Source organism: Corvus brachyrhynchos, unplaced genomic scaffold (assembly GCF_000691975.1).
Source record: "Corvus brachyrhynchos isolate BGI_N302 unplaced genomic scaffold, ASM69197v1 scaffold115, whole genome shotgun sequence".
NCBI lineage: Eukaryota > Metazoa > Chordata > Aves > Passeriformes > Corvidae > Corvus > Corvus brachyrhynchos.
This window is the reverse complement of record NW_008239553.1, coordinates 10,829,137-10,852,111: the sequence shown is the minus strand read 5'-3', so window position 1 is coordinate 10,852,111 and position 22,975 is coordinate 10,829,137. Positions and strand designations below refer to the sequence as shown.

At 39.8% G+C, this 22,975-nt stretch overlaps 1 protein-coding gene across 7 annotated transcripts in view; it reads left to right on the top strand.

The window, feature by feature from the left end:
* Positions 1 to 22,975, top strand: part of RGS6 (regulator of G-protein signaling 6) — a 279,108-nt gene that overhangs the window by 16,104 nt on the left and 240,029 nt on the right. For 5 of the 7 annotated variants that reach the window (XR_001864479.1, XR_001864478.1, XM_017742089.1 and 2 more), the window contains exon 1: positions 3,545 to 3,616. Coding sequence is in view for 2 of the 7 variants with exons in the window: in XM_017742087.1 (XP_017597576.1) it covers positions 3,533 to 3,616 (84 nt within the window). In the remaining 5 variants the exon portion in view is untranslated. Of the gene's footprint in view, positions 1 to 3,511; positions 3,617 to 22,975 lie in introns of those variants that run through there. The other 2 variants (XM_017742087.1, XM_017742086.1) reach the window with 1 other exon arrangement.

Here is a 22,975-nt window from a genome sequence, read left to right as displayed (position 1 = left end):
AGAGGTGATCCTGCCCCTCCTCTCAGCCCTGTTGAGGCCACATCTGGGGTGCTGTGTCCAGTTCTGGGCTCCTCAGTACCAGAGAGACATGGAGATTATGGAGCAAGTCCAGCAAAGGGCTATGAAGATGAAGAGGTGACTGGAACATCTCTCTTACAAGGAAAGACTGAGGGAGCTGGGCCTGTTCAGCCTGAATAAGAGAGAGCTGAGGGGGGACCTCATCAATGTATTTAAGTATTGAAGGGAAGGTGTCAGAGGATGGAGCCAGGCTCTTCTCTGGGGTGCCAGAGCAAAGGACAGGAGGCCACAGGCAGAAACTGATGCACTGTAAGCTTCACCTGAACATGAGGAAGAACTTTACTTTGCAGGTGAGCGTACACTGGAACAGTTTCCCATAGAGGTTGTGGAGTCTCTGTTACTGGAGATACTCAAAAGCTGTACTCAATCCTGAGTAACATACCCTAGCGGACCCTGCATGAGCAGGGAGGTTGGACCAGATGACCCCCAGTGGTCTCTTCCACCACCAACCATTCTGTGGTTCTGTGAAGCAGTCCTGCATCACTGGATGCTGAGTTCCACTCAACTCCCGTATGTTAAAAAGCACAGGTATAATGGAATCCATGGGACCCAGCATTGCTGTGCTTTCACCTTGAAGAGCCAAGAACATGGCCATGTCATATCACTGTCGTATTTTATCTGTAGTATTTTTTTCTTTTTCCTTGTAGAATACCAATGAGAAAGAATTCCATGTTTTTAAAAAGGGTATAAAAGAAAGAGAAAAAACTTGGACAATGGTCAGAGTCCTCACAATTCCTCAAGGGCCCGCGTGGCCTGCTAAGGTTTATCCCAGCAGCAGCAGTGCCTTGACTGTGTGGAGGGAATGCCCACACTTGTCTCTGCTTCAGGGTGCACCTCAGTCCTACCTTGTCTCCAGCCTTGTTCTCTGAGATATCCATCCTGCTGTCACTTCTGCAAGGTGGCCCTGCTCTTGCTGCTCCTGACTGAAATCCAGCAGGAGATGCTGGGCACTAGTGGGAGTCACTTTTGCAAATTTCTGACCTCCAACAACAGATTGGTTCACTTGTACTGATTACCTTATGTAGATGTTATGTAGATCTACATGTTAGGCTTATGTAGACCTTCAAATTTAATGGCTCCCTCAATATCACCATGAACAGCATGCCAGGTACTACTGTGTGTTGTACATGATCTTATTGTCGTGTTGCAGTGGAGTAGATGAAAAACTTCAGTGCTATGGGGGAAGATATGGAAGTACCAGAAAAGATCAAGTGAGCTGACAGTATAACAAGAACAACAGAATTTGTAAATGTGGATGTTCCGAGTGAATAACGCAATGGGTGAAGTACAGCTAAGTAATGCTGCAGAGCGCTTTTCGGTTAGAAATTGTAATTTTGTTCTTTTAAGAGCATTTCTCAAATGAAAGTTAGTTGCAATTGTTTTCTTTTAAAGCATGCATGTAAAATCTCACATAATATAAGTGGTGAATGTGGTCTTTATATACTGTAGGTGAAGCTGAAACTTGTATGACTTGACATATGCTTTCAACTCTGCTTTGTAATTGCCTTCAGAAAGTTACATAAAATCTCAACCCAGTTCCTGCTCCATTCAATTGAGTGATGATAACCTGGAGCCTTATTCTTCAGTGCCTTGAAATCATGACCAAGAAATATTGTGAAAATGCACATTTGTGTAAATAATTTGAAGTGCTGTAATTCAAAAATGCTTTACCCTGCATCATTTCTGCTGGTTAATTGTTTCTGCATCTAATAATTTTGCTTAGAGAATTTATTCCATTTCCTTTTTAGCTCACAACCTGGCACAACAGTGTAGAGTCTGGGCTTCTAGGAAGACACGAGGTTTAATAGGGGTTAAAATAAATTTATGTCCTTTAAATATAAAATAGTGTCTAAATTGGTCTGAACATGCCTTTAAAGGGTGATCTGTATATATATTTTTTAACTTGATCTTGAACTGTATGTATTACTGAGTTTCAAAATTGGTATATTCATGTACAAATGCATTTGTGCCCACTTGTGTGTGTGTGCATGCATACCTTATAAAAGAAAGAAATGAATGACTTTGTATTGACATAGATTATTTAACCTTGGTCTCTTTTATGTCTTCTTAAAGGGGGTATCTCAGTTGCTTCTGGTTCTAGTGAATGGTGCCATGTTACAGCAGTAGCCTTTTCACTGCTGAGAAAGGACAGAGCTGGGAGATGGTCTGAGCTTGTCTGATTCTAGGCTCTTGACATGTCCTTGGGAGCTGATAACTGACAGCTAGAATGGCTCAGGGCTGTATTATACATATAATGGTATGGTATGTATGTATACTATATGCTGGGGCACTTTGTTGCCTGTGGCAATGTGAAAGTGGGTGAAGGAATAGGAAAGCATCTATTTCCTTAAATAAGGGAGACAGTTTAGTGGTGAATTGTGTTTTAGAAATTAAAGGCATAGGTTATGCTTGTTTGAACATAGATTTTTCTTTTGTTCTCAGTTTTTAATGAAATATATTGAGATGGGATGTTTCAGTACTTTCTATGTTAAAAAATTGAACTTGTCAGACAGTTTTAATGCCAATGTCTGTACGAAGCAATGTTACTTTTTAGGTTAGGAAAGGTCACCACGCGGCTCCACAGCAGCCTCTAATTTAAATGTAACTTGTCAAGTGTGCTGGTGGAAGAAAAATTGAAAATATAGCATTTGACTTAGAACTTAAAGTGTCTTCCGTGCACCAGGCCCCTTGGGTTGTTTTGGTTTTTTTTTTTTTTTTAAATAATACTGTTGCCTCAAGGCTGGCATGACCTGGAGGAGATGAGGCAGCAGTTCTGTGCTTCTAGAAGATAAGGAGTATTGTGTGGTTCTCTGCTTGTGTCCTGCTGCCTCTTCCTGGCTGTGTCATGAGAAGAGATGAGGGGAAGCCGTTTACTCTGAGCAAGCAGCTATGCCTCCCTGGTTCTTGGCTGCTGCTCCAGGGTTGTGGAGAGCTGGAAGTGGCTTGTAGTGTCTGCAGGCGACAGCCGTCAGTGTGCCTGACAGTCTGCTGCACCTGCCGATTATAGTGGGGTTTCACTTCGCCTCACAGCAAGCCTTCTTAGCTTTCTGTTTGCAGGTGCCTCAAAGCTTCTAGAAAAGTCAAAGCTGTTGTGCTATATAGCAAGGAAAGGAAGTGTGTGAAGTATTAATTGGATATTCTTCTATCGAATGAGGGCTTGTGATAAAAGTTCAGAACTGCGGGAGAAATGTGTGTATGTGATGATCCAAACCACAGCTGTGTGTGACTTAGTGGTCCTTGTTCTCTTGGGGTGTTATCCTGTAAACCAGTCACTTCTGACACAGTGTGATAAAATCCTGCATGGGGTGAAGTCTGGAGTGTGATTCCCTCTGTACCGTTCTTGTCTGTCTGCCTGCCTGGGAGGCAGTTGCGTGTCCTTGCCATGCTCCACTGCAGCCTGGAGTGATGCTGACTTTTGCTCCTGTCCTTGCAGTCTGAGCGACGAGAGGCAAACATGGCCCAAGCACCCACTGATCCGAGTAGTGCAGAAACTGCTGACCCAGAGGAGAGTTCTCCAAATATGATCGTCTACAGAAAGGTAAGGATTTGGAGCTGTGTGCAAAAATCCCTTTTCTATGTGGTTGTCTTGTGGAAGGATCCTATGCGCCTTTTGAAGTCAGAGGTATATTTCAGACTGCTTGGATGCATAGCCGAAAGAGTTTTCAGGAAAGTAGGTGTTTCAAACTATAGCATTTGATAGCTTGGAAGTTGAGTTCTGTTCAGTGGACGCACATGAGCTTCTTAGTATGAAATATTTGATGACAAGTTTGAAATCTGTAACTTTTTTGTCATGTAACTCTAGGTAATCGTTCAAGTTTACCACAGCTAACTAAAATAAGCGTACATATCTTCCAAGTTTTATCATACTAAGCACAAAGCAGCTGCCATGCAGCAATCTTTTGGTACTTCTTTTCTATATTCATATTGTGTTTCTTGTTGCATAATTAGCAGTTTGATTCTTTGTAGGTCCTTGTTCTTACTTCCCATTGCCTTGCTTAAATTAAAAAAAGAGTATTTTCTCAAGTGCTAGGGAAAAATAAGTTAGAGGTAAAATAACAGCAGTGTGTGATGTTAAAGAGCATTATTTCACCATGATAAAATGTCTTATTCTGAAGTACTTCGGAGGTAGCATAGAAGATGAAGGAAAGCTGTCTGTTGACCCATTTGCTAAGGCATTGTTTTATTCTGGGGTAGGTGTATCCTTAATCTTTGAAATTTAGTATTTTTGTAGTTTAATGAAATAATGTAAATGTATTTTATTTAGCCTGCAAAATATTTCTTATGTAGTATGCAGAAGTGCTGTATGGTTCTGACAGAAATTTCTTGCATAGCTTAAACAAGCTGCCATTCTGTTATCTTAAGAGCTACAGTGCTAGCTCAGATTAAGTTTCCTTGATCCTGGGTAAAATTACTGAAATATGTTGGGGGTACATGGTTAAGTTTTCTGCTTGCATGACTGCAATCTTGATGACTTTCATATGCTGAGAAAATAATTGAGGTTTCATATGGAGCATGAGTTGTTTAAAGTGTTACTTTTTGATATCCATAATTTTGGTTTAGTTGTTGTGTATTTGGTTTGGAATCTGGAATTGTTAACATGGGAAAAATTTCTGGGTAATGTGTAGGCTTGTTTGTTTTGAATGTGTTATGAAAACACTTTGGCTCCTAATTTGGAAGTAGCACTAGTCAGTTACTCAGATTTTTTTTTCCAACCTGTTTGCTGAGACGTCCAACACCCCAGTAGGCTGAAGTAGATATGGGGTATGAAAGAAGTGCCTGGTTGTGTGATCTAGAATTAGGGCATTAAATCTGTGACTCTGCAGAGTATCCACTTACTTGTTCTTGAAAACACTGTTTGATTTGTGTGCCTTACTTCCTGTTCATCTCATGGCATTTCTACTTTATGATTTCTCCACTTCTTTGCCTTTCAGTGTTTCATTATTGTCACGTAGAATAGGGCTTGTGAGTTCTGTGGTATCAATGGGGAATATGCTCATACTATTGGATTCATCTCCCCTTACTGGTTTTCCTCTGATGTCTGTATTATCAGCCCCTCATAAGACAGTCACCTGTCAAAATACATAGTTGTCTTTTAGAATACCATGCCCCATGCATTGTGCAGTTAACAGTGTATTCTGTATTGACAATGTTAAGCTAACACATCTGTCAGGTTTTTTTGCTGAGTGTTTCTGTTGCTTTATGAATAAAAAGCATTGATCTTACCTATTTTTCAGAGTAAATTTTCATTGGTGATTGACTTTCTAAATGTAATTTACATTATTTTAGATAGTAGTTTTAATATTAGCATTTGATATTATTTGATATTTTGATATTAGTTAGATGTATTACGCATCAATTTTATCTTCCTTAGTGTTGAAAAATCATATGCAAAATCTGAGACAAGACTATTATTCTTTTGATTATCTCTCCTCTCTCCAAATGAATGTTTAGCTCTTCATCTCTCATTTCCTTTCAAATGGCTTGATTGCCAGTAATGAATGAGAAAAACATTGCACTGGACTCCCTGAAATATTGAACACCATCTGCCAGAATACCCTACACTTCAGGGTTGGTATTGTCACAGTAGAAGGAAAGGTTTGCTTCTCACAGCAGGGATCCTGAGATGCAATTGTTGATCCCCCTTAGGAAGAGTAAGTAAGGGTGGTCTTCAATAGTGGGACCACAGTAAATCCTGCTGTAAGTGTGAACTATTTTGTTGCTTATCATAACTGTCATGTTTGTGGGTTTTGAGGGAGGAAAGCCCTGGAAATAGAATCCCAAATAGTTAATACTTTCTTTACTGGGAGTCTCTGAGGTCTTCTTGAAGTTCATGTGCCAACAGCTTGGTTGTAGCCTGGTTTTCTTTTAGTCACTGAGAGACTCATTTACAGCACAAACCAGATCTTAGGTGGTATTGAGTGTCCCTTTGGAGCAACCTCTCCCTGTTTCGTTTTGGAGAAGAGCCTGGAACAGGCTGTGCTCTTTATTTAGGTAGGTAAAACTAAGTGGGATGGGTTTTGGCCATGCAGAACAAAATAAACTAATTTATTTTGACTCAAATTACTTCATGTTATTCTCTGTGGACTCCTGCAAGCAAATGAATTCTAACTGCTTTGATTGCTGCAGCAGATGGTCTCAATGAGATAAGTCTTATTTTCTTTTACCTTCAGTGTTAACCTTTCAGGGGTTGATATCTATCAATTTGTGAGATGCGTTATTTTTTTAATCCAAAATACTCAATGTTGATCCACTGTTTTGGATGACACCTGTGTGTGAATTAAGTAATGCAGATGTGTTACAGTAAGCAGTGTTTAGGGTTTGCTTTGCCTCATCCCACCCTTACTAAAATAAATTGTACCCTAAACTACATGAGCTGTGTTGAGCAGGTCTCCAGTGACAGTCATGGGTATCTAGCTGTCAGGTGCCTATGTCATAGGATAGACGTTTATAATTCAGCAAGCTGCATTCCACTCCTTGGACTTGTGCGCCCTATCATCTCTGTGTGTCTCAGTGCTGAGCCCGGGGCTCTCACAGGGCTGCAGGTGGTGCTGCAGTAAGGGTGTGCTGTTGTTTATCTGTGTGGCACAGTGGTACCCAATGGAAGTGTAAGGGTGCTGCAGATACTGCATTGCCATTTAAATACTCCGTGGGTACAGTCAGTCTGGCCACATCTGGAGAAGATGTATTGATGGGGATTACTACTGGAAGAGTGGTGCACAGTGCTTAAGACAACTGTTTGAAATGCACTACCCTACTTTTCATGGGAGCAGGGAGTGACATCCCCATCCTCACTTCAGTCTGTGAGCGTTGTGTGGGTGCTGCAGCATGGAAGGAAAAAAATGCAATAAAAGCCAGTGAGAGGAGAAAAAACACTACTAGCAAACAGTAACAAAAAATATAAATTGATTATAAATGCCGGTCACATTCCCTTGAAATCCAGCCGTCCTTGATTAGTCTGTCTTGCAAGTGCTGGTGACTGTGTCTCAGGGGCCCTTTGGCTCATTGTTACAATAATCCATGTCTGAAAATACCTCTTCTGCAGACAATATCAAAAGACAAATGGTTCACGGACACCTCCTGACATCAGACCTGTTAGGTGACCTATTATCAAAATAATTTGGCAAATCAAATTTTCTTACCAAAAGAATGGTGGAAAATTGTCATGTCATTGTAAGAAAAATCAAAATGTTTAGGTCTTGACTAAATAAGAACTGAAGATACAAATAAGGAGGAGTACCTGGGGAATATAACAAGAAGGGTGAAACCACAGAAGTTAAAATCTAAATTGGATAGCCAGGTGTACTTGTTCCTGAGAGAGATCTCTTATGACAGGGTAGAGTTTGCAAACTGTGCTGTTTAGAGATTTTTAGAACCACGGGAGCATATATGTTTTGAGGGATATCAAAATATATTGTCAGAGAAATGATCTGCATTATCTGATGGTAGATTTCCATTTCTGCTTAATTTTTGCCCCACACATCTTCTATATCTGCTTGATAACATCGGCACTTAGAGAGTTAAATTTTGAATTTTTATGGTTGCTCATGGTAAATCTTTTGAACAAGCAAGAAAATCTAATTTCCAAAGGCAATTACTGCTCTAAGTAATGTATAACAAACTTGCAGCTGCCACAAGATGCTTTCAGAAAAATCTGAGTTGTTTGCTACCTTCAGTACTTGGCAGCCTTAGTGTCTTTTTAAATGCTGATTTAAGATCTGAATTGGAATAATTAAAAAAAATAAAAAAAGCAGCCTTACACTTGCAGGTTTTCTCCAGGCAAATTCCAGTGTTCCAGTCATGTCAAGTAGCAGGAGTGTAGCTGTCAGACCTGGCCGAATGTGCTGATTGGGCAGGAAATGAGAGAACAAGCAGTTGTGAAGAACAAGCAGGCATATGCATGCAAAAAATGTATGGACCATGTAGCAGAAAGATGGGGGAAGAGTCCGTTGTTAAATTAACTGTTCACATTAAAAAATATGATACTGGCATTTTGAGCTAGTCAGAAAACCAAGACTGCAATTTGATTGCTCTTAAGTTGTGCTGTGAAAAAGCATCTCAACAGGACACTGTCTAAGCAGCCAAAAGCAGATCAACCTCACAAGGGTATAGTCCTAATGATGACTTTTTGTAAAGAAAGAAAAAACTAAAGTGTTTTAAAGTGAGATGAATTTCACGCATACAATTAATTTTTTTATTAATAGAAAGTCTGCATCATTTTTTGAGGCTTCCTAACCCCTTCAAGGTTCCATGCTGTTTTTATGAGAGGCAGCAGAACCTAAAATGTATTTAAACTGTTGAATACTTTGGCCATTCTTTTTATTTGAGTCTCTTGAGTTATATTTTAGGATTCTCCTGCATGTGAAGGCCTTCTGAACCTTATTTTTGTACATGAAATCTGAGTTTTTCACACAGTCAGTTCTGTTTTTTTAACTGGTTCTTTAACATAAAACTGTAAATTGGTGATGATAATGCATGAGTTGATAACACTGCAGGTGTCCAGACTTCAATTTTTACCCAAGGATTTTTCTGTACTGTCATTAGAGATTACTTTATAGCATTTTAAGTCATCTTACTCTTAACATTTCCTGATTTATTTATTTATTTTTTAAACTGTTTCCGACTAAAAGCAGTAAGCCAAGATTAAACTAGGACTGAATTCGAGAGCATGCATTTGTACTTCAGGAACTGAAATATGCACAGTTTTGCATAAATAACTTCCAAAATGTCATTGTTACTGCTGGAAAATAAATTTAAACCCAGTCTTGTTACCAAAATGTATTGACAGACAGGTTAGGCAGCAGGGAAACTTTAACTCTGCACTTCTTCATTGCACATTTTCAAGGAGGTTTCAGTTAATTTATCACTGCAAATACTCATGTGCCTTGCTTGTAAACAGAAGCTGGCCACTTCTTGAAACCTTGCTAGTTTCTCTATTCAACTGATTTACTGTGTCAACAACTTTGACTGCATAGGATGTTGCATAGAGAGGGGGAAATGCTTGTATTCAGGATGGGCTGCTTGTTAAATTGTGGCTGTAATTACGACAGAGCTGGCTGCTTTTTATCTAGGGGATTCCTTCTTGGCATTTCCTGTAATAACAGGAGTAGCATTCACTTATTCTCCTTTCCATGCCTCATACAGTAAAATCCTGGGGATAGTAATCACAGTAGGGGCATTAAATTTAGTTTTATAGAGAGAGAGAGAGGCTGTACGGTGGGGGACAGAGGTGGGGATGGCTGTGTACAACAAGCCTGTCAAGTAGGAGCAGCAGAGAAGAGAGTCTGGAGTACAGTGACAAATCATTGGGAAGTCATAGTCCAGTACTGAGAAATGGCAATGAAAATCACAAATATAATCCCAGAGTGTCTTGGAGAAATATTTCCAGGGCAGGGACAGGTGTCAGCAGTATCATGCAAAGGGCCAGTGGTATGGCCTCTTCTAGGTCATGGTGTAATCTTCTCTTTTGTCATCTCCTGTCTTCAGAAAACATGTCCTGGTTGCACAGCATGAACTAGAAACAAGTGGTGTATTTAGCTGAGCTAAAGCTACTACTGGTGCGCACACAAATTTCGATAAATTTGTGATGGGTATAAGCAGTCTTGGAGTTAGGGGGTGGTTCCTAATTCTTAGAAAAGTGGAGTTCTGGAACAGTCACTGCAGGGAGTAGTGAGGCCCAGAAAGCCATATGGTTTTAGGATCCCTGTATGCATGTTTTTGAAGAGGCCTGTATGACATGGTATTTTGCAGAAGTAGAGAAGGAGACACAGTGAGCCAAGAAGTCTCTCTAGATTTATGTATACCTTCTTCAGATTACCCTGAATAGGTAATAATACCTAAAATACCTCCTTATTTTTTGTGTATGTATATATATGAAGTACCTTCAAACACCCTTTATTCATGCAATAGCAAACAATTTGTACTGCTGAAGTTTGACACGTGTCAGTGTCCTTGAACAAAGCTAATGCTACTGACCTTGACTGTAGCTGCCAGGGAAGCCTTGTGGTAAAGCGGGGGTCTGTGGGTTTGATTTCCGCATCAGTTAGATGATATGAATGATTAATGATCGAAGGCATTAGTGTAAAATTGCAAGCAGTTAGTTCCTGGAGGACTTCAGAAGCTGACTTGCATTGTTGTGTAGATGCAAATGAGGCTGTCATAGGAGTGGCAAAAAGGTGTTTTTAGAGTCAGGTGGAGGTCATCCACCTGGAGGAAGGACTTTTGGATGCTTTATGGTTTGTTGTTTCTTTCCATTATTTGTCTTGCAGTAACAGTTAAGATTTACTTGAGGTTAAAGATTCAGATTAGTAGGCAGTGTGCAAAGTTACAAATACGGAAATATGTGTTGTGGTATGTAGGTAAAGCCTCAAATAAGTATTTTCATGTTTGTCTTTTTAGGTATATAAAAGCATGCATATATAGACACACACATGTACTTACGTGCTTTAAAGTAATGAGAAAGAACAAATAACCCTTATTTTATCCCGGCTGTATGGTGTAGCCTAATATGCACAATATAGGAGATTTGTTAAAACCTTATATATAGATGTATGTATGATGCCCTTCCTTATATCTCTTATGTGCCTTAAATCTTTCTATTAAGATAACGCATACACAGATTCACTGGTTTGCTTTTCACTCATGGCCTTAGCCCAAGTGTAGAGCTGTCCTTAGCTCTTGTGTGTTGTATACCTCTTTGTAGTTAGAGGTTTTGGTGATAAGCATATAGCTTTTTTTTTTTTTCCTTCTCTTCATATTCCCCTAGCAGTTGCCTTATTTAAACTTCTTTAATTTTCTTCCCTTTCTGGCTCATAATTTCTCTGTTCCTGTTTGTGACTGAAACAAACTGTCTCTTGCACCCATAGAAGTCTAATTACAGTGATCTATTACTTTAACTGTTCTCAGAGGCAGAAAAAAGACAAGCCAGGACCAATAGCTATGACAAACTTCAAAGTATATTTTTAGCAAAGCAACTAGTGCAAATTTAGAATACAGAGATAAAAAGGGAAGGTTCAGCTAGAGGGTAAGATTATGCTATTCTAGCTGTAGCACTTAGTGCTTTGCATATTTGGAAACGATTCTCTTTTATTCCCCTAGTATTTTTCTCATGCCATTTGCTTTGTATGTGTTGTCAGCATTTTAAGTGATAGTCTTGAAGTATTTGCACTGTGTTTGTTGATTTACTTTTGCATGTTGTTTTGGGCAAAATGCTGAATATGAGCATTTTCTTTCTGCCTAAAACTTTGTTTTAGCCATGGGGTTGTTTCGTTTATTAGAAACAAACCAAAATGAAGTAGTGAAGCAGTATGGAGCTGCCAGCCTGACTTATTCCAGGAGGCAGTTTCTGGCTATTTCAGATGCAATCTTGAACCTTAATATTAAGACAAAATAGTTTGGATGGAATGGAATGAAATGTGCATGAAACTGTGTTTTTTGTTTTGTAATAGAACTTCAGCTAAACCCTTATTTTATCCTGATTAATAAAATATCACTTCAGGGGATTCTGAACTTATTTCAAAAGGCTCTGCAATAAATTTGAGTGGGAGGATTCAGTTCAATAAATAGAATTACATATGCGGGACCATGAAAATATGCAAATGAGGTTCCATTAAAAAACTCATCTTTTGCATCCTAAGACATTTTGAAGCATGTTTCTCTTTTTCATGAGAAGCTGTTATACCACATTCAAGAGGCATCAATTACTTTTCTCTTTGCTTTATCACTGCTGCTGTTGTATTGTATCATATTTTTCCTTGTCTCTCCAAAGTTAACTGAAATGAAGAAGTGGAAAGTAACCAGTTAACCAGACACTGAAGTGCACAGATATGCTTAATGAAGAATTGTATTCTAATTCTTGAGTATATTCAATATTTTAGTTCAAAGGCTACATGTCTTTTGGGGAGGAGGGGCAAAAGTGTTAATTTAAGTTAGATGTCACCTCTCTGTACTTTGCTTTCCTTAAGTGTTAATGGAGCTCATTAACATTACCTTGCATTAAAGTGTTTGGAAATTATACTTTGGACCAGTAATTCAGAGCCTCTGAAGGTAAAGTGTAACGTACTCGTGGCATATACAAGAATAAATTGCAAGATACTGTATGAATTTTTTTGATGGTTTAATTGAGAGTAGAATAAGTGGAATAGGTAGGAAGAGAATTTAATCAAGGAGCACATTAATGAACTCATCAGATCTATTTCTTGTTTGAGAGAGAAAGCACATCAACTGCAACTTCATTCATACTTCAGTTTTGTGAAAATGTGGTTCTGTGAGATAGAAGTCAAGTAAACGTTTCTGTTGTGTTTTTAAGCTCTAGGTGGAAATCGTTTTGTGTATCAGAGTCTTTTCAGTTTAGTGCTGGAGGTGTCATTTCTGTTCTCTACCATGTCATCATTTGATGAAAACAGGTGTGGTGGCTATTGCATATTAAGAATTTTCCTTGTTGGTTCTCTTACCATTTCACATTTCTTCCTTATGTCTTGCATTAGTTGAAGTTTTAGCAAGGAGACCAGAACTGGAGGGCTGCGAAGACTGTTTAACAACCTCTATTTGTGGGCACAATTCTCCTCTGCTTGTTAGCATGACTGGCGGCAGGGGCTGTTTTGGTGTGATGGCCCAAACAAAGGGAATATTTCATTCACTGGTGCTATAATTAGATGCCTTTCCCTGTTGCGGTGACCCACCCCACTGCGGGGCTGGGGCAGCATGATGCCAATCAATCCCAGCCCATCCCCTGGATCGAGTTTCCCGAAGAGGCAGACTCAGAGGGTGGGTCGAGGGGAGGCTCAGAAGCCTAAGCTGCACCCCCTGGGCAGTGCCCAGGTACAAGCCGCCTCCTGCGGTTCGGGAAAATTCCCGGTTACTCGGTTGTTCATTGGTTCTCTGTTGTAACTCCCACCTCTCGGTTTCCCCCAGTGACTCTTGTTAAATTGTATCCTCCCCCTGGCGTGTAACTCATTGGTTGTTTTCCCCTTTCACTGCGGTTTTCAAATTCCCTATAAAACTGAGGACAAGCCTCGGGGGAGGCTCCCATTGCATTCCATCCCTTCCGAGCTTGTTCAGGTGGCGAAACTTCTAATAATAAACCTGTTAGAAGCCAGGCCAGAACAGCCTCTCTCCTCCTTTTTCTCCGAGCTAACGTGAGCTGATCCCATTGGCTCCTGCCGTGTTCCCTCTGCAGAGAAGCCAGCGAGCTAGCCCAGCCAGCAGCCCTTTTCCCGATGCCGAAGTCGCTTCAGTGACGCGCAGAAGTAACGCAGCTGGACTCGCTCTGACCGGGGGCACGCCAGAGCTCGTGCCTCGAGCACAAGAACTGCGTTATTTCCCCATCAGTAAATCCACCCAATTTTGTTAAACGTTGCTTGTAGCTACGTGCAAATTAGTTAATTTGGTAACTTGCACAAAATGTCACGAAACCATGGCAGCACTGGGTTCTTGCCACTTTCACTGTCACCCCTTAGCTCCTAATAGTAAAATTAACTGGAGCTCTGTGAATTATATTTTTTCTATGGGTAGAAAAACAGAGCTACAATAATGGCAGTACTGTTGTCTGCTTGTATGCTCAAGATAGTCCAACCATTGGCTTGTATCTGGGAAGTTATGTGTGGAAAAACAGCGATTAAACACACATTTTTTAATAACAGGAAAGCATCTGTTTGGAAGCAGGGGGCCCAAGTGTTTTTTTTCCTTGGTCCTCTTACCAGGAAAGGTTGATGTACTTTGGTAGTGATTTTTTTAAAAGTATTTTTTACTTCAAACATTTTGATCTGTAACAAGTTTTCCTTTCTACATGCAAGAATGAAACCTCCGTTTTCAACAATGAAAATGGTGTTTAAGTCATTCATAGTGTGTTTAGCATCAATGGTGCTCTCTTCCCACTCAACAGGTGTTTGAGGGTTTCAGGGGGCATAGGGAAGACCTTGACCCACACCTGTGTAAAATTGTGACAGACTAAAAGTTTTATGGGATGGTCTGTGCTCTGGTTTGGTCTTTGCTAAACTGTTGTTTTTCTGTGTTACACACATTTGTGAGTGATAGTATTTGAAGGGAAAAATAGAGGGTTGAAGGATAATGCACCAAAAGTAGGCAGAAAGGATAGGTGGTCAACTGGAAGGGTGAAACAATTTGGAGAGAGTGTTAAGACTCAATATTGATTTTAAAATAGCAGTATTTGCTGACTTAGAATTTCAAGAGATATTTACAGAATCAGGAAGGTTGGAAGAAATCTTCAAGATCATCTGGTCCAGCTGTCAACCTAACACCAAGATAATCACCCCTAAGCAACATCCCCAAGTGCCGTATGCAGACCCCTTTTGAACACTTTCAGAGACAGTGACTATACCACCTCCCTGGGCAGTTTAGTCCAATGCCTAACCACTCTTGCAGTGAATTTTTTTTTTCAAATATCTAATCTGAACCTCCTCTGGCACAACTTGAGGCCATTTCCTCTTGTCCTGTCACTTGAGACTTGGCAGAAGAGACTGACTCCCACCTGGCTACAGCCTCATCCGTTCCCCACCCCTGAGCCTCCTCTTCTCCAGACTAAACAATCCCAGTTCTTAAAGCACTTTTTTAGTAGTCTTAGAAGTATTTGAGTCCACTGTGGGCTGCATGCAAGCATTAATGTAGTCTGTAGATGACGTTAATTGTCTTTAATTGAATAAATTTGATTTGTTTGAGGAACATTTGGCCATAGAATGAGGCCCTGAGTCACCTCTGAGGTTTGGGCAAAGGCACACAGGAGCTGCATGCTCCTACACCGTTTTGCAGTTTCCTGCCTTTTTTTTTCCTCCATTAACTGTTTCATTTGACAATCTGGCCATTCTCACAGTGCAGCTATTTTAAGTTGGTGAAAATTAACTGCAGGCTGAGTGCCCTTTAGGCCACTGTTGTCTCAATATCACCGAGTTCATCTGCCAGGCTAAGGGAGAGCAATGAAAGGGAGACATGGTCGTATACTGGCGCATATACCCCATGATGGACAATGCTTTAAACTCCTGATTCTGATGCATTCAGATGAAGTACTAAGAAATAGAGTCAGTGACCAGAGAAACCATTTAAATATGTCAAGTTGCAGAAAGCTTCCTGGGGCGTTCAAGGACAAGCAGCTCAGATGCTTCTTTCTAAATTAATTACAAAACCATGCAGGAATGGAAACAATGTCTTCATTACTTTAATTATTTTCTCCATAGTATCTTAATTTTTTTTTCATATTTATTATGGCAGTTGAGCAATTTTCTCTGTGACAGCTGTGCCACTTCAAGAATATTTTGAATAGGGCAAGTAAAATCCTTGGGATGGGAAACTGGTTTATAGATGGAGATTGTAATGAGAGAGGAGGTCATGTTTTTAGCTTCTAGGCTTACACCTCACAGCCAGATGTGATCCAAAGAGTAAGAAAACAATTATATTTTGCCACCTTTTTCTGGGTCTGTTGGAAATCAATTCATTCTGGTTGATTTCGTGGCAGACAGATACCCCTTGTTTGCAAAATAAATTATCCTGGAGACCCTGAAGTAGTATGAATTGAGATGTCCAGACAGTACCAGTCTGTCTGTCTTGGCACTGACGGTTTTGGGTTCTGTATTCACAGGAACTAACAGTTTGATTCTGTGGGAGATTGGTGGCTTAGAAAGGAAGAAGCCCCTTCAGTGCAAAGGAATCCCTCTGGCTCGCGAGACATCTCACCATGATTAACTTCTGAAGAGGCTTTTTAGGTGTTCTGTTTGTCCCCCTTGTGCTCAGCAGTTTGGATAAAAGTCATACCCAAATCTAAAGTTATCTTGCAATTTCACTTCAGTCAATTTTAAGGAGAGCTCTTGAAAGGGTAAACACCAACCCTAGATTGAAACAGGAGATTGTGAGGTGCACAGAGAACCCCTTGTTGTCTGTGTTGTTGACATCCAGGAAGCCAAAGCTTCACTAAGTTGCCTTTGATATTAAAAACCCAAACCAATAAGACACAAAAAATTTCCAAAACAACAAAACAAAACCCATAGAAAAACACCTCCATCAACTGAATAGAATGGGTGAGTATGGTGTTAAATGCCTAACAAAGTGATTTGGGATTGCTGGAAAAGGATTGTTCCACTGACAGTTTAATAACTGTTACAAGCAAGAAGGTGACAGGCAGTGTGGCTGCTTTTACCTGGAGCACTGAATGTTTTATCTGTTTTATGATAGTCCGTCTTTGGTAATCCAGTGACCTCACTGTCGGAGTCCATATGCATTTGCTAAGTTTGGGGTTTGTTGCTTTGGTTTTTTCCTTGGAACATTGCTGCCTTAGATTGCAAGCATTCATTGCAAGTGCTGAAATCTGATCCAAGAAATGTCTTTTTAAGTCTGTGGAATGCTTAGTGTACAAAACTTGAATTACTGCTGACAAAATGTTTACCTAATGGAAATCAGTATTATCTTCCTGGATTCCTAAAGATGAGACCTCTGAAGGAAAAACATCTGAAATGTTTAATACGAATTTTTATTCATTGTTAGCTCAGTAAGTTTGCAAGCAGCTGAACAAATAGTTGAATTATTATAAAATGGCTCTATAATTTACAGGGGAACTAAATGCTGAAAGGTACATTTGTTTGGGGATGTGTTTTGTTTTGTTTTGTTTTTTTAAATTTAAATAAACTGCTTAGGAAATCTTGTGAACAAGATACCAGTAAGGATTTTTATTGGGTTTTCGGTGGTATGTTTATCAAATCCAGAAACGGAGACCAAGACTAGCTTAAGTATTGCAGTGTTCCCACCCAGCATTTAGATTTAGATTTATTTAGATTCTTTTGCCTCTTCAGTGAGGGCAGGTATTGCAACCCAATCCTGTGGCATGAGGTACATAGCTCAACTCCTGACTTCTCTTGACATTTTTCCTTCCTACCATAATTTTTTTTTTCTTTTTAACCAATATCTTTTATGTTTTGTGAAATGAAAGAGGAGAGGTATAGGAACTTAATTTTTATCTTATTTCCAGTAAGATCAAGAGACTGGGGAGCCTCAATGTGTTTTTAATTAATATTCCAGTTAAACGACTTCTTGATCTTGGAAGTTTTTCCGGAATCATCACAAGAAACAGATTTTCTTCTCTGTGGCTTCCTGGCTAAAAGTGGAAATGTGCAGCAAACCATTTAGGCTCATGTCTGAAGCTGTCCTCTGGATCTTGCCAAACACAGCAGGTCATGGAGCTTATTTAGACTATTACTAATTGTTTACTCGAGACCACAGAAAAGAGCTTGGAGCAGGGCAAGTGGCCTTGCATGTTGGAAGAGCAATATCGCCAGAAGAGATGGGTTAAAGAAGAGTCTCAGACAAAATCAGTGCTCAGGAAGGAGAGGTGGAGGAACATGCTTTTTCCCATCAGATTATTTGTCGATTCTGGCTTAGAGTAACTTTTAATGTATTGTTCCCATCAGAGTTGGACATTTCCATTTGGTATGACTAATGCTTTTGTGCTTTGTTTAACCTACCTCAGACTTCAGAACAATACAAGCATGTCTGTGCTGAAGCAGGTAAAGCTTTCAGGATCGTTCACCCCCTTCTTCTTGTCCTAATTAAAGCCAGAGTGCTCTTTTTCTCTTAGGTTCACACACAAAGAAAAAAATTTCCACAGAGTTCTGTAGTGGAAATGCAGCTCTCATATATTGCTGTGGAAATTAGGTTAGGTAAAAGCAGGAGCTCTTGGCCTCTTTTATACATGTTTCTTAATTGTGACTCCTGTGTTTCTGCTATTACTTTGGGTCAGAGCATGAGTAGCCAGGCAGTGGGTATGGAATTAGAAATTTATTTTTTACACATTGCTGAAATAAAAGCTTCTCCTTGCTGAAAAATTAATTACTGAGTGTTCCAGCACCTTATAAGATATTTATATGTTCTCCTGAGTCCTGTCTCTTCCTGTTATCAAAGTGCTGTCTTGAGAGCAGTTCAGGCAAGAGAGCTGCTCAGCTGCGCTCCATAGTCTTCCTCTCTGCCAAGGAGTCTCAAGACGGCACTCGAAAACAAAGAGACATACTCTAGGGAAAGTATGAATATTAGATCACTCTGGTTTAATCATTTGGGATACAGTGGCCTCAATTTATGCATCTGACTTTTTGGGGGTTTTGTTGTTGTGGTTTCTGTAATGTGTCTCACAATTGTCAGATTGTTAAATCAAGGGTTCTTAGAGGCATTGGAAATCCCAGAAGGGTAATGCTTTTGTGATACTGTTGTCCAAGGTCTGTGTCCAATGTATAAAGATTTCGATGAAAAAGGCAGTTGTCTCTTACTTTAATGGCTTTTTGTAACCTTTTCATTGTGCTTTTCCCCCCTTGTCTTTAAAACAGAGAGAAAAGAATAATTTGTTGGATTTGCTTCATTTGGGAATGCACAGGATAGATGATGTCCTGATTAAACTGCATCCTAGAGTTGCTCATTCTTAAAGGGGAAATACTTGCTGGCCTCAAATCTATTACTTAAACATAATGGTTACTCCATTGCTGCAGCAAGGGCTCTCCCGGGGCAGACAGCTGAAGGAAATGTGTGTGAAGCCCAGCTAGAGCCTGTGCTGGTGTTCATAGGTGCACCTTCAAAGTTACTGTCTTGAAACCTCATGTACAAGTGAAGGGAAACTGAGGTCAGTGGCTTTTCCTGCTTTGAGATGGTGTAGGGAATGTCAGCTTAGGACACGCACATGTCTCTGCTTCCTCCGGCTTGTCTGTGCAAGAGGATCTTTATAAATAATGTTGCATAAGAATAGGAGGATCCAGGAGGCTACTTAGTCTGCATGTTTGTTGCTGACCTCAGTGTCCATCTGTGCCTCATTTGGTTCCTGGGTGGTGTGGGGGGAAGCTGGGGACCCATTTTAAAGCTCACAGGTCTTTCAGCTTTTATGGAAGTTTGCTCTGTGCCTGTATTGCAGTGAAAATGTTTGAAGTCCTTGGTAAGAAAAAGCTGGCACTATTTATTTGTATGCAAGACAGCTGAAATATCAGTCATACTAACAGCATCAGTAGTGCTGATAATGTGACTCTGTCAACAGAGCCTTTCAGAGCAAAGCTTCAAAAAAAAAAAATGCAAAAAGCTTGTGTTGCAGTCTCTGAGTAGTGAATGTGCTGAAGGGCAGTTGAGGAATTTGACATCATGGTGATGCTGGAGACAAAGGATGGCTTTTAATATTGGGAATGGGGTGAAAGGTTTGATATTTTGATCAGGGTAAATAAATTGTCTTCTGCCTTCTATACCACTTGTGCTTTTTCTCCCTCTCAGTCACACTGCTATCTCGGTTCTGTCACCTGCATTTTAAGTTACTATGTTTTTATTTATGATTTGGGTTGTTTGTTCAAAAACCACATTTGGGTGCCTTGTTGTGGCTGACTGAATGAATATTTTTGACATCAAATTTACAATACGAAGCTACAGAGGAAATTAGGGATGTGGCGTTCCAGATTATTCTTTGTTTCCTCTCCTTTTTTTTTTTTATTGTAATGATTTTGGGAGTAGTGAACTAATTAAAGTGGCCAGTCTTTCAGTATGTAGTTTAGTCTCAGACAAAATTAATATCATGCTTCCACCCCCTCTAATTTCAGAGAAACGTAGTTTAGTAGTAGTAATGATAAAGAAATCAAAGCTAAGTTTGCTGAATTGGATGTATCTCTATAGAATGGGGCTTCTTTCTAACTCATGGATTCAAATTAAAATGAAATAAATACCCATAATATTTCTGGAGATTTTAATTTGGTAATCATTTCATAGACTACTGAAATTCAGCCACTCTTGCTTGAGTAAGTATAGAGCTCAGAGCTGGAAGCTGCTTAATATTAAAAGCTGAAAAAGTGTTCTGTGTCTGAAGATGCTGTGGAAAGATTCAGCTGGATCAGAATGTAGTAACTCAAATTGGAATTTATACCAGATGCTGGGACTGATACCTTTACTATCATTAAAAAAAGTAAGTATTCAGTCAGTAGCTGACATTAAAGTCTGAGAGATGCCTTAATACTGTACTGAGCAAGGGATTTGATGTTACCCAGTGTATTACCAGCACAGCTTCTGAAGCACACGATACCTACTCTGGAGTTCTCCCATCTACTAATTGGACTTGTTGTTGCAAAAATGTTAATTCAGATTGAGCTGTCTTTAGGATTGTTAATGTCTCTACCCAAAAACTGTGAGTCATTGGATATGCTCTCCTTGCCTTCAGCAAGCTTTTGATCAGAACTTAAGCTGCTATAAATGAAAAGAGTCACTAGATTTTGCCTGAAATATTTTTTTAATGAAGAAAAGCATGTGTGTGTGTATGTTTGTGTGTGTGTTTTGATGTTGGCTGAGCTATATTTATTTTTGAGTGGCAGCTGTAAATGAAAAGAACAAGTGAAAAAGTCAAAGTCTGTTTTTACCGAGAGGCCACACTGAGTATGGTAGGAACTTGGATATTCTTGGGTGTTTTTTAAAGTTAGGGCAATATGATTATTAAAACTTGAGATCTGCCACCACAAGGAAGTAAAGCTGGTTCACTGGAGAGCTTCATGCCTGAAAGCACAGGCTACCAAGATGGTCAGGAGCATAAAGCAAATGTCCCATGAAGGCACACTGTGGGGGCTAGGTTGTTGAGCAAGAGGAAATTCAACAGCAGCCTGCGGAGGATTGAAGAGGAATTACAGAGCTGAAGGAGCCAAACACTTCTCGGTAAAGCCAGATGATGTAACAAAGAGCATGGGCTGGGAATTACAGTTTGGGAAGCTAGGACTGAATGCTAGGGAGAGAAGATTTCGCTGGAAGGGCAGTGCTGCACTGACTGTTACCAGAGGGGCAGGACGTGATAGCTGAGGAAGTTTTGTGACCATGGTAGCCTGTTCTGGAGGGGAGTGCAGGTGGAAGGCCCTCCTGTCCTCCCTCCTGGCCAGCCTGGTTCTCTAGGTATACTTCTGAAAATGGGCAGAAGTGGCTTGAGAAAATAAAGGCTGTAGCACCTTCTACTATCTCTTGCCTGTTTTGTCTCACCTTGTGGGAAGGGGTTGGCAGCTGCTGGTGTCATTCAATGACATAATTCTAATTTGTTTTATATAATAAAATTATTTTCTCTTTGATTGTTGAATCCTTCTAGATATGTCCAGCAGTGGTATAAATTCTTTCCATAATTTTGCAGCAGAAGACTGTGAGAATTTTTTTTCAATTATATAAGCCTAGGTCCTCTATATGCAATTTCTAAATATTAATATGGTAGAAAGTTAACCAGGAAAAGGAAATTTGAGTAGTAACCATTGAACTGTTAGATACAAGCAGTATAGAAAATGTCCTCTATTAGTAAATGTTGTATACATATGGGCAATATTCATATTTCGCATGTAAAACATGAAAGTGTGTGCATATATATGTGTATAGCATGCATTTTATATGCATAGGGTTTTGCATAAGCACAGGATATGAATATATGTGTAGGATTTATCATATTTGAAAAGAGAGGGAGAAATATCCTGTGATGTAGGTAGCAGAGAGACATTTCACAGATCTGGGATTCTGTTTTTCTTTCTTACTTCAGTTCAGTTGACTTCACTCTGCCTCAGTCCGTTCAATGAAAACTATTAAAAGTACTGCTTTTCCTGTATCATTCCCGTCCTCTCTCAGTCACGACTTCTTGCTAGTACAGTTTGCCAGAAGATAACTCATGTTTTGTTTTTGAGAAGGCTTTGGCATTTATTTCTGTTCTGATGCCAGGGAAAACCAAGACACTATAAAAATATAAAAAATGAAATGAAGATGCTCCTCTAGAGCCATCATCCTGGAATTAAAATAAAGTCATAATTATATTGCATGAAAGCATTTCTGCACTTACCTGGTATAATCTTATAAACTGAAGGTAATAATAACATTGCTGTAAGTTTTGAAGAATCAGGTAACTGACTATGTGAATACCCCACCCTAACTGAAGCTTGCCCCAAGTGCCAGGCCTGGTTTCCGCTGGCCCTGCAGGCAGGCACTTGGGTGGAGCCCAGGGTCAGCACTGCAGGAGAAGTTCTGTCCCCTGGCACAGCCCCCTCATTGTTTTTAATGACCAGTATAAATCTATATAAATAAATGGAAGACATCGCTCCCTATTTTTGTACCTTTTTGTGTCTAAGCAGGCTAAGTCTAGCCCTTAACCTGTTGGTTTGCTCTGTCAAAGCTGAGCTACTCAGTTCCTGCTGCATATTTTTTTTGCTTTTGTCCGCTACCACTTCCCTTCATGCTTTTCCATCTGATGCTTCTTTTTGCCCTATCTTACTTAGGCTAAAAGCCTTAACTTCTAAGGGATTAAGAAAACCCACAAAACAAAACAGACGAAACTGAAAACAACTGCAAAAGTCTGTTAGCATTACTACATCACCTCTGGTGTATTTTATGCCTATTCTTTAGAAGAGGAATGTCCTTTCTGCCTGTGCCTGCACAGCGCTTACCCTAATGGCCCAACTTGAACTCAGTCCTGGTTCTGAACTGGGGAGAAGGAGCCCCATCCCAAGGGGAGACACTTTACAATACTTCAGTTGTAACTGTCTTGTAAAATGAGAGTAGCATTTGCCTCCTGATGGATCATAATGTTTTTTATTGCTTGAGATACACATATGGTTTATCATGTAGATGTAATTTTTAAAGCAAAACAAAGTGTTATTGTATTCCTATAGAACTAGAAATCAAATGAAAGATGAACTGAAATCCTGATTTAAAAAATAGCTTATATTCTTTCTGCTAGACAAATTTAAAACATAGCTAATTTGACCATCTGTCTCCTGTGTAGTGGTAACAGAAATCTGAAAATTTAATTATCTTTGTGTTTTGAATAACTATGGTTTGTGGAACTGCAGTTTAAAGCCAGTGGAGCAAACAGTTGTGGCTTACTGGGATTAATTGACTCTGTTTCTGAACCAGCCTTTTGGCTTGTGGAGCTGCCCTCTACCAG